This window comes from Podarcis gaigeae (assembly GCF_964106915.1).
Source record: "Podarcis gaigeae genome assembly, chromosome: Z".
NCBI lineage: Eukaryota > Metazoa > Chordata > Lepidosauria > Squamata > Lacertidae > Podarcis > Podarcis gaigeae.
In genome coordinates this window covers 35,444,333-35,456,606 of record NC_139691.1, presented here as the reverse complement: position 1 = coordinate 35,456,606, position 12,274 = coordinate 35,444,333, and the positions used below count along the sequence as shown (strand labels likewise).

The 12,274-nt window shown below is 38.6% G+C and overlaps 1 protein-coding gene across 1 annotated transcript in view; it reads left to right on the top strand.

Moving 5' to 3' along the window:
* The window catches only part of DIAPH2 (diaphanous related formin 2), a 340,556-nt gene that overhangs the window by 74,794 nt on the left and 253,488 nt on the right, over positions 1–12,274 (top strand). The window contains exons 13-17 of the mRNA XM_083722729.1: positions 2,123–2,239; positions 2,859–2,977; positions 3,876–3,940; positions 8,568–8,672; positions 10,592–10,924. Coding sequence (XP_083578855.1) covers positions 2,123–2,239; positions 2,859–2,977; positions 3,876–3,940; positions 8,568–8,672; positions 10,592–10,924 — 739 coding nt within the window. The remainder of the gene's footprint in view (positions 1–2,122; positions 2,240–2,858; positions 2,978–3,875; positions 3,941–8,567; positions 8,673–10,591; positions 10,925–12,274) is intronic.

The window sequence follows — 12,274 nt, the reverse complement described above, 5'->3', positions numbered from 1 at the left end:
CTTATTTAAACAGATAGTTGAGAAGCTATCGACTAGGAGTATCTGTTGAAGAGTATACGTTGAATGTCTGGAAATAAAGTATAAGGAGAATTAGATGTGAGAGAATTGGCCAACTAATGGAAATCAGTATGTGAAGTTTAGTATCCCCAGTATTTCTTCTTGACCCCATTGTCTCCTTAGGGTTCTCAGGTCACAATGCTGCAGTAACAGTTGTAGTCACAACTTACCTTGCATGATCTAGGATAGCATTCCCCAACTGGGTGCCCACCAGATGTTTGGACCACAACTCCAGTCAGCTCTAGCCAATATGGCTGTGCTAAGTGGAACTGATTGGAGTTCTGAAGGGCATCCATTTGGGAAAGGCTGGATATTATTTATTTATTTATTTCCCACCTTTTTCTCTGACAGCAGCTTGCAACTAAAATAGAAACAGCTAAAACATATTTTAAAATAATTAAAACCAATTAAACATGCACATGGTTGTATTGTAAGACATAACTTTAAACATTGGAGGGAAAAGTAAGTTTAAAAGAGGCACATATATTCCCTTCTCTTATGATAACCAGCTTCTGTAGTTAAACATAAGTAGAAGAGGAGCTCATAAAGCACAGGTGACACTTAATTTGGCTTTTGTTTCTTGTGACCACTTTACCAAGGATTACACCTAATGCTTCTGTCATCTCTTTTCTAACAGATTTTATCCCTTTCAGAATGTGCCTTCCTGGCTTCCTAATTTATGGTTCCCAGTCCTACAACCCCTTCCTACTTGCCTGCCCATTTCCTTTCCAGTTTTGGAGGTTTGGCAGCTTGTCCTGTTAACTGTAGTCAAAATATATTGGCTAGTGGAAGCAAGTAAACTTCATAAACTTTGGTTGAAAGTTGGCTTGTTTCACAAACTATAGTTAGGATTAATCACAGTTCTTCTAGATTTGGATGATACTGCAAAGCTTCTAAAGTCATTGTAACTGCACCAGATTGGAGTAGTGGGAGTGCATGGGCAGGGGAGGCTAAGTTTATGTTTATAGCAGACCAGTAGCTTAATGCTGGTAAGTGCTAAGTGTAATAATATGTCTCTGATTTCCTAACAGTGTAACTTTTCTAAAACTTTAGTTCAAAATTCAGAAAACAATTCTTACTTCCTTGGTAATAGAAATGCTTAATTTCGCTTTACGGTCAGGTTTGTCAGTCTGTGTTAATCATATAATGAAAAAGTGAGAATTTTCTTACCAGGTTTATATATTTTTGGATAATTTTCAATAATTACTCAGTTTTATCTTCTTTTTTGTTGTTTTGATGACACATTTTATTACATATTATTAGTTTTGGTTGGTTGTTTTAAGACCCCACCCTGATGTCTGCATAGATAAATAATAGAAATAAATAATTTATATTCTTTATTTATTTATAATTTAAATAAATAAAACTATGTAATATATTGTATTTGCACTAATTCTATGTTTCTAAGAGATACTGGCTTCTCAAGGAACCCAGTAACTTATCAGAAGAGCAGCATCTCAACTAGATAGGACAGAGGGAAATCAAAGAAGCATCAATCAATAGGACAGAGGGAAATCAAAGAAGCATCAATCAAATCAAAGAAGGCTGAAGTTTTGGAACAGTACATAGTGTTAGTTTGAATAAAGCCGTATCTTGGTTTTCGAATAGAATGCGTTCTGGAAGTCCGTTTCACTTCCAAAACATTCAGAAACGAAGGCACTGCTTCTGACTGGACATTTGGCTTCCAAGGCAAAGTTTGCAAACTGGAACACCTACTTCTGGGTTTGCAGTGTTTGAGTTCCAAGTTGGTTCATGAACTAAGCTGTTGGAAAACCAAGGTACGACTGTACTTCTATATTTAATAGTGAATTATACACTTCATGTTTGTGAGTAGCAGAAAATCAAAATTCCATGAAGAGGAATTTTAAGAATAGTAATTCATTACATGAATAGTTATTTTGGGATCTAAATAGATACTTTAGGTGTGCAGAAAGGCTTGTGTGCTGCCTTGCACACAGAAGAAATTTTAAGGTCTCTTTAGGTCTAATCTTCAAGAATGCAGTGTTAATTTATGGGTGCGTTTTTCTGTAGAACAATTTTGGTATTTCCTTGACAATCCTTGTACTGATGTGAATGAGGTCTACCACCTATTGTATAACATGCTGAGAGAAACAGCATCTGAAAACTACTTCCTATCTATTTTACAACATTTTCTACTAATCAGGAATGATTATTATGTTCGGTAAGTCAGCAGTGATTTTTATGTCCGGTAAGTCAACAATTTTTGAATTTCAGTTTAAAATTTGGTGTTCACATAACAGAGTGTCACACTACTCGTTATTTGTATGTACAAGTGCATACAATTCACTGGACAAAAGTGAGGCTCTTTGGGAAGGGGATAAGGTATGGAAAAGCTTTATTTATGTATAGTTTACAGACCTAGAAAAATGATGTAGTTCCACAGCTCCCATACATGGAGGATTTGTTAGGGAATTAGGACATCTGATTATTCCTTCTATATTGCCATCCAGTCTTCCCTCTTGGCATGAGGAGCAGACAGGAAGGTTTGATTGGGGTCCCCCATCTCCAGTAATAGCTTCGTGTATACTTTGTGGAATTGTACCGAGCGGAGAAGTGGTAAATAGCATATTGAACCTAGATAAATCCTCTGCACGCAAAATTTTTGCACATTTGCAGGATTATACCACCATAAACAGAACAGCAACGCTTCAGTTGTTATGTATGAAAATGGACTAGCTCCCATCAGTTAGTCTACTTAATGACTAAAATGTTTCTTCTTTATTTTAAAAAGTGCCTTGGTTATTAAAATCAATACATTTTTGTGTTTTTTTGGCAACCAGACCTCAATATTACAAGATAATAGAAGAATGCGTTTCACAGATAGTATTGCACTGTAGTGGTATGGATCCTGACTTCAAGTGTAGAGGAAGGTTGGATGTAGATTTCACTCACCTTGTAGGTATGTGAGCATCATAATGTTACACTATTTTAGTAATTATTGTTTAAGGATTCTCTCCCCCCACCCCAAGATCACCATTTATGTAGTATAGGCATGTTTCAACCAAAATTAAGCCATTTTAAGTTCTGTTCTTCCTCTGGTAGATAGTTGAATGTATAAGTATTGTATTGAAAACACTATGTATAAAAGGGGGTTGATTTTTTTATGTGGATTATGCTCTAGATTTTTAATTAGTGGAATCTATGCCACACACAGTACTTCTATATGGAGGCCTTCTGTTCGTTCTATTATTACAAATGTTCCATGTGCCTATCAAAATTCTCTTGATTCAGTGTTATTGGTTAGGTGAAACCCGAAATAGATGCACATGCATTGGAGCAGCTAGCAGTGACTACAGTGGGCTCTATTCATGCTGTAGCTTTCAGTCTTCTTCCAAAATGTGTGAGCTTGTCCCCCCCCCCCCATTCATGTTTGACTACTTAGCAAGCTGAATAGAAAGATTCAAATATGAGTAATGATAGGCACATACAAGTTGTTGAAAGTGCTCCTGGATAAAAATGTGTATCATTCATAGAGAACAGGAATGCTTCAGTGGCTATTATGTTTTCGTTAAATGTCAGAACTTTGGATCATAAACTTTTTAGGTAGAAAAATCTCTTATAAAGCAATTTTCTGCTCAGCCGATGAGGAACTAGTGCTGTCCAGTTAGCATCACATTGCTACAAAGTTGAATTTGTAATTAAAAATATGATTTTTTAAAACTTTATTGAATCATGAAATGTTAAATTTTTGAAAATGTTTGTTGTGCTCAAAATCAGTGTTCATTTAGTATACCTCATCTGCATATTTGCCTTGTAAAGTGGATTTTGCATTGGTCTTTATGGTTTAATTTTCTTAGATTGCTGTGTGGACAAAGCAAAAGTGGAAGAAAGTGAGCAAAAAGCTTCAGAATTTTCCAAAAAGGTAGGCACAAGGGAAATTTCTGGCACTGAACACTTTTTTCTTTCTATAATCTGAGGTCCCATAATTAATAGACACTTACAACCTGTTTCTTTTTAATTTTAAATTGTTTTAATAGTTTTTCATATTGTATTTCTACATTGTTGTAATGTGCCCTGGGATCTTAAGTGGGAGATAGATATACAGTTGTACCTCAGGTTACATACGCTTCAGGTTACAGACTCCGCTAACCCAGAAATACTACCTCAGGTTAAGAACTTTGCTTCAGTATGAGAACAGAAATCGCATGGCGGTATCAGGAGGCCCCATTAGCTAAAGTGGTGCTTCACGTTAAGAACGGACCTCCAGAACAAATTAAGTACTTAACCCGAGGTACCACTGTAATTGAAATTTAGCAAATTAACCGTGCATGAAACAGGGCAAATTTGAACTATTTATCTGAACTTCATTTATGTATTATTTATTTATTACATTTCTATACCGCTCTACACCCAAAGATCTCAGCCGGTTCACAACATAAAAATAAATAAATAATACAACACAAAATGCATAATGCAAACGAAAATAAAGCAAAGCTAATAATCCCCTCCCACAAACACATTTAAAAGGCCATAGAATGTTTAAACAGCCAAAGGCCTAGTTTTAGAGAAATGTTTTTGCCTGGTGCCTAAAGATATGTAATGAAGGCGCCAGGCAAGCCTCCCTAGAAAATGCATTCCACAAACAGGGAGCCGTCGCAAAAAAGGCTCATTCTTGTGTTGCCATTCTCTGGAGGAGGCACATAAAGAAGGGCCTTAGATGATGATCACAGAGTCTGAGTCGGTTCATATTAGGAGAAGTGGTCCTTGAGGTATTGAGGTCCTGGGCTGAACAACAGCAGCAACAACAACAACACCCTGATAACTGACTGGGTTTCTCCAGCCACTTTGCGCAGCTTACAGCACATAAAAATGGTAAAACACTAGACATTTAAAATTTCCTGATACAGGGTTGCCTTCAGATATCTTCTAGACATGTGAAGTCAGTTAGTTGTTTATTTCCTTGACAACTGATGGGAGGGCATTTCACAGGGCAGGCGCCACCACCGAGAAGGCCCTCTGCCTGGTTCCCTGCAACCTCACTTCTCACAGTGAGGGAAATGCCAGAAGGCCCTTGGAGCTGATTGATGGGGGTGGAAACGCTTCTTCAGGTATACTGGACCAAGGCCATTTAGGGCTTTAAAGGTCAACAACACCAACACTTTGAATTATGTTGGAAACTTACTGGGAGCTAATGTAGGTCTTTAAGGACAGGTGATATGTGGTCCTGGTGGCCACTCCCAGTCACTAGTCTAGCTGTTACATTCTGGATTAGTTGTAGTTTCCAAATGACCTTCAAAGGTAGTCCCACATAGAGCACATTGCAGTAGTCCAAGTAGGAGATAACCAGAGCACGCACCACTCTGGTAGGGTCTCAGAATTGACGTGCCCCTCCATGGACAGCTGTGAGTCCAGAATGATTCCCAGACTGCGCACCTAGTCCTTCAGGGGCACAGCTATCCCATTCAGGACCAGAGAGTCCTACACATCAGCCCACCCCCTGTCCCCCCAAAACAGTACCTCTGTCTTGTCAGGATTCAACCTCAGTCCCGTAGCTGCCATCCATCCTCTAACCACCTCCAGAAACTCACACAGGACATTCACTGCCCTCACTGGTTCTGATTTAAAAGAGAGGTAGAGCTGGGTATCATCCGCATACTGATGCAACACCCAGACCAACCCCCCCCCCCCCCGGTTTCTCCCTGGATGAAGTAGCCTATTTCTCCTGAGTAGCGCTGACATGGTTGACTGTGATCAAAATGTAATGGACCTGGCAACAGACCCACATCACAGTTTGAATTTGTCTAATAAGCAGGTGGAAAAACTCTGTTTTTCTTGGTCAGTTTTGATCAAATGGAGGAATTTGAGTTATTCTTATGCTGAAGGGCCAGGAAGTATAGTTTTGCATTTTGAACAAAGCAGTTTTAACTTGCCTCCTATTGGCTGCCTTGCTGTGCCAACCACGTGTACTGTGTTAGCTATATGGAATCATTCCTTATAAGCCCATAGGGAGGTTGAAAGGGCAGGTTCAACAGTAGTTTATTTAGGGGACTTCTTGAAAAAGAGCAGTGTAAAACCATTCATCTACTTTATTCTGATTTCACTAGGTTAATATTCTATGTTGGGGGTATGTGTTTGTGGGGTTTTTTGCGGAGAGAGGAGTGGTTAAAGTTTGCTAAGTCAATCACTTTAACTCTCTTCTGTAGAAGTTCTACCTACAAATCTTTTAGAGATACTGCTCTTTTGGGATCAATATATTTGACTACTAGAATGTTACCCATAATCTGAAAAAGGTTCATGTACTATGGCAAATTTTGTAGAGGTAATTTATCATGCCATAGCTATTTTGCCACAAACTCAGTCTTTTTATTTCTATATTTCTGGCAGCAGTCTTCTCTATTAATTCATCTTTATCTTGAATAAAGCATTTGAAAAATCTGCTGTACTAGAGAAATAAGCATATTGAAAAGGGATTAACACTTTTCAAGATACTGTGCATGTATTAGCTACCATCAAGTTCAACATGTTTTCTAAAATAAATTGATCAAATTTGATTATTATGAGTTATTGGAAACATGTGCTTCAGTATTCCTTCAAAGTTTGTTGAGTTTTAAAGTCCTCACTTATTCATGCTGGGAATGCTTCTTCCATTGAAACCATTATTATATACTGGTGGCTCCTACAACTGAGCAGATTTGGTAAATTTGAATAATGGTACATCACCCTTGAAAGCTACAGAACTTGAAAAAACACCAACACACCATTTTTTTTTGTATTTAGACTTCCACTTTTCAAATGAAAATCAATGAAAATCAAATTTAATTAGTTTTAAAGATAGCCTATAAGAAAATTTATTTCTTTTAATTGCAAAGCATATTTGCATCACATAAAAGCTTTGGATTTTCATACTAGCAGAACAACCTACCTTATGATGGAAAGAAAATGACATTAACTAAACAAGTATAACAACATTCTATTTGTTTTGTTTGCGTACATGACAAACACATGCATTCATACTCTCACTCAGTTCTGCCTAGCATTATCTAGAAGATTGTCTGCTGTTCAAATACAGATGTAAACAAAAGGCTGTGGAAGGTTGTACATGTATTGTTTATTTAACTGAACACAGTTGAAGTGACAGCCCCACCCCATTACAGTACCAGGTTGGGAGGAAGTAAATTTAGATCTGTTTTCCCCATATCATGGTCCGCTCCCTGTGTGGTCATAAAGTTTTCACATTGTAGGCCCAGGCAGAGTGGAGCCAGTGGCAGGGGTTGGAATAATAACATCAACAAAGTACATGGGGTAACAATATTGGGACTGAAAAGGCCACAGTTTTATTGGTTACAGGTGTCAGATGGTTTGGCATAGGTATTGGGTGTATATATACTGAAATCAACCAGCCAAACTGCTGGTTAAGTATAGAGTTGACCAAGTTAAGAGTCACCCTGTGTTGTGCAGTGCCTCTTAGTGACCACTAAGATCACTCAGTGGAGGTGATAAGGCCTGTTAACCCCTGAGCTGGGAATCTGTACAAGAAGTGTTCCCAGGTTCCCTTAAGGGGATACCCCACAACTGCAGGGCAAATGGGGCCCACCCTCCACCCACCTGGCCCAAGGATGCAACCCAGTGCATTTCTGCCTGCAAGTTTGTGGCAATTGCTATGAGGTAGATGAAACCAGCAGACAGGCCCAATTTGTCTTCAAGGAAAATTTCTCCCTGGCCCTGAATATAGCAACTGATAAAATCCATAACAAGATCCATCCAGGGCTTACCTGCTCACCTTTAGGTAGCCTGCAAACCACAGAAATAAGACAGGGAAGGTAGGAAATCCAGCACTGACTAACTGGAAGAGTCCTGGTGTGGCTGATCGAGCAAACCAGAAGTTCTTACTCAGGTCTGCTCCCCAGCCACATCCTCCAGCTCACCTACTGGTGAGACTTGCAAGTGAACACCTGTCTGTTGGTGTGCCAAAAGGAACCAGAAGTGCCCCCTTCCATGACTCCAAAGCCTGAAAAGGGAAACAAGCTCTGCCATTCTGCGCCAGGGCCTCAACTGCTGCTCCCAGCAAGTTCTGTGGGAATGGACATTCTATAGCAAGTGATAAGATTCCTCTGCACTTCTAGTCTTTTTGATTATGATCAAAATGTTTCAGGGGGGAGAGGACTGAGGTAAATCTGTCAAATGTTTTTGGAGGAAGTGGACTGAAGTAAATCTGCCCTTTTAGTATTTTAAATATTACAGCATTTATATGCATAATATTAAGTTTTAAAAGCAGGTCCTTAAGATTATGCAGATTCTAATGAAAATGCCTAAGATGTTGAGTCTTGTACACCTGCAAGTTGACAGGAATGTGTGAGAAGCTGACTCTAGATATTCATTGGTGTGAATGCTTTAAGCCCAGGAAAATTGGAGAAAAAAATATTTGGCTAGTCTAGGAAGCCTAGCAGGCTTCTATTATTTTACTCAATCTATATAACACCCTTGTGAAAGTTAAAGCATTATGTTTGGAAAAAGATGGATGACTGCTTCTATGTTGGTGATCATTGCAGTTTGATGAAGAATTCTCAGCTCGACAGGAGGCACAAGCGGAGCTTCAAAAGCGAGAAGAGAAAATCAAAGAACTTGAAACTCAAATCCAGCAGTTACAAACCCAGGTAATATAACAAGATGGATTTTACATGTTTTCAAAATGTGTTCTACTTTGGGGAAGTATGGAATTAACTTTTAAAAAATTAAGGGGAAATTACTAGCAGTGGGCTAAAGATAGATGGCAGGAGAAATATTGCATCACTGTTTCAAATCAGACAGTGTGACTGGTTCCTTCTACTAGTCTATGTGTGAGCAGGAGCATCACTGACTGGTCATCTTACAAAATTTACCTAATGATCTCAAGGCAGCATACATGCTACCTCCCCCCACCCCTTCTATTCTTACAGCAACACTGTGAGATAGGTTAGGCTGAAAGAATGAGTACGGTAACTACTCAAAGTAACCCACTAAGTAAGCTTCATGGGTGAGTGTAGATGTGAATCTATGTTAGTCCAACACCTTAACCACTACTCTATTTAAATAAATTGGGGAGGAGGATGCACTTTAGCTCAGATACGACCCTGAATCACTTTGGCTGAAAGAAGAAATCATGTACAAATATGCTTCTTTATTGAATTTTATGGCCCTTTCTGATTGCTCTGTAAGCAATAGTCACATCTCTTCCATATTTGAAGATATTCTGTAAGCAACTGCCAACACTCTTTTATGTGCATTTTGGTTTTGCAATGATGTTTGTTTTATTTTTTTAATGTGCTTGTTGGTTTGAAAGCTTAGTGTAACTTCTCTGGAAATGAGTGTTGCTTAAGGCATATAATGCAAACTGTAAATGAAAATTTATGTTTGATTCACTTGCACTGAGAGGATATTACAGAAGATAACTTCTTTTGGGCACTTTAAATACAGTTGGTGGTATGGAGAAATTTTGTTGGTCATATTAATGAGCTCAAATGCTTACCAAATCCCTAAGAAGCAGAATTGTCTCTGTGCCACTGTTGGTTAACATTTAGTGTCAGCTGGGTACTGTGTGTACACAGTACACAGGACACAGAAGGTATACCAGTTATAGAAATCATATCTCTATTTAGAGATAAGAGGGTAGAATCATAGGACAGACTTTCTTTTCTTTTAAAGGAACAGTTGAAAAATAAAAGTTTGAAAGTTCAGCTATTTGGAGTCTGCTGGTAGAAAATCACTTGCTCTAGTGAAGTTTATTCTAGACGGAGAAGTCTGGAGAGTAGATTTCTAATTTATGACTTTTTATACTAGTGGTACCATGTTATGTGGTATTTTGACCAAGGCCTCACTCAAATGGTATTGCTGAAAGCTTATATTAGAACAGAAAATAAACTTCCCTGGTGTTATCTTGTCAGTAGAAGTGAACATTTTTAAGCATCACAGCCAAGAGCCAGAACCTCTTCCTAATTTCTCAGCCTGCACAGTTAACATCATTTTGAAGATGGATTTTCTGAGGTAGTGAATATTTGAATATGGGAACCTTAAGATGATAATTCGGTTTCAGCCATTTGGCTTCCTTTTTAACAGTTCTATGAATATCACACAGATAAAAATATCTTAAGCCCTTGGAAAGTATTTTGTTAATGGACCTTTTTTCTTGTTTTCAAATGTCACTTCATTAATTCTCTTGATCTATTTTAATATGAAGAAACTCTTTAAAAAGTTGCATATGGCGCTTACTAATGTAGTGCCAAAAATATAATCCATTTCTGTTAAATGACTCATACTGATTTGAAAATGATTCCATCCCCCCTTGGTAAAGACCACATTCTTTTTCATTATGGGTTTCATCTCTGTGAAATCCTTCAGCAATGTAGAATAGAATATAGTTGGAACCACCTTGCTTACATGAGCAATCTGGGAAACATGGAAAATGTTCTGGTTCTCGTAATATGCAGGTTGTCATTTACATGAGAATTTACTTGATGCCTCTGGTGTCTCTTGTGTGGCCAGCATTTTCTCTGTTCCCTTTTGCAACCCTCAGATCTAAAACATGCTTATTTTGCAGGCTCCTGTGTCTTCAAGTGGCTCATCTCCTGCAGGAGTACCACCTCCGCCACCACCACCACCACCTCTTCCAGGTGGTTTAGCCTCTGCAGCACCACCTCCTCCTCCTCCCCCACCACCACCACTTCCTGGTGGTATTCCACCTCCACCACCTCCTTTGCCTGGAGGGTCTATACCACCTCCACCTCCACCTATGTTTGGTGGACCACCACCACCTCCTCCTCCTTTTGGAGGGATTCCACCTATAGGAGCTGCACCAGCACTGCCTTTTGGAATGAAACAGAAGAAGAAGTACAACCCTGAAGTGTCTATGAAGAGAATCAACTGGGCAAAGGTATATAAATTTAATTTCACCAATATTTTCACCACTTTTATGATCTTTAAAGGAAAGAATGGCAGGAATTTTGTTTTGAACATAAGAATTCTAGAATTTAAACTCTTTCTAATTTTAGGGCTGATAAATTTTCAATAGTCGCAATTTGTTAACTTTTAAAACTCATTTGTAGGATGGAGTAATCTGAAGGGATTTGGGACACTTTTTCTTAAGAGTAGTGATAGCTGTAGGAAGTGCTGTGCATTCCTGTGGAAACATAACTTAATTAAAAATATTATTATTGAACAACAATATCACAATGCACTTGAAGATAAAAACAAGAATTAACAACAAAATAAGCTCATCACAATGAGCTTTTGATAGTAAAGTCAAACAAAAATAAAAATGAAATGAAATGAATACAATTATAAAATTATAAATGGGATATAAAAACACAATTTATGGTCTAATCAAACCCCCAAATAGCACTATTATCTTATTTTCCTTTAGAAATCCAAGAATGCCTAATAAATATCTCATTACCTATTTGTGAACTGCTGCCAGATTAATAATTGTCAGGTATTGGAGGACCCTTAATGCAAATCTCTTTGAAGCCTGGCTATCACAGACAGGGGACTGTACTTATGGACAAGCTTTACAATGAGAGCACCATACTGGAAAGAAAACAGAAACTTCTGTGCAACATAGTATCCTTTTATTGGGACACGAGTGGCGCTGTGGGTTAAACCACAGAGCCTAGGACTTGCCGATCAGAAGCTTGGCAGTTAGAATCCCTGCGACGGGGTGAGCTCCCGTTGCTCGGTCCCTGCTCCTGCAACCTAGCAGTGCAAAAGCATGTCAAAGTGCAAGTAGATAAATAGGTACCGCTCCAGCGGGAAGGTAAATGGTGTTTCTGTGCACTGCTCTGGTTCGCCAGAAGCAGCTTAGTCATGCTGGCCACATGACCCGGAAGCTGTATGCCGGCTTCCTCGGCCAATAAAGCGAGATGAGCACCTCAACTCCAGAGTCGGTCACGACTAGACCTAATGGTCAGGGGTCCCTTTACCTTTACCTTTTATCCTTTTATTTAATATGCACAAACTATTGAGCATGACTTTCATCCACCAGCATCACACAGAACGTTGCAGATGGAATGACACTTTAATCTGACACCTATATTCAGTGAACCACAACTGGGATTGCTTCTGTTCTATTTTGCCCCCCCCCCCTTTTCGATGACACTGTACTCTAATGACTTCCTGTTATTGTTGCTATTATTCTCTTCTCTACTTTTATTTATGCAATTAATTCGTAATGGAATATCAATAATATACTTTTGAAAGAACCCATACAACTTACATTGTGCAATGA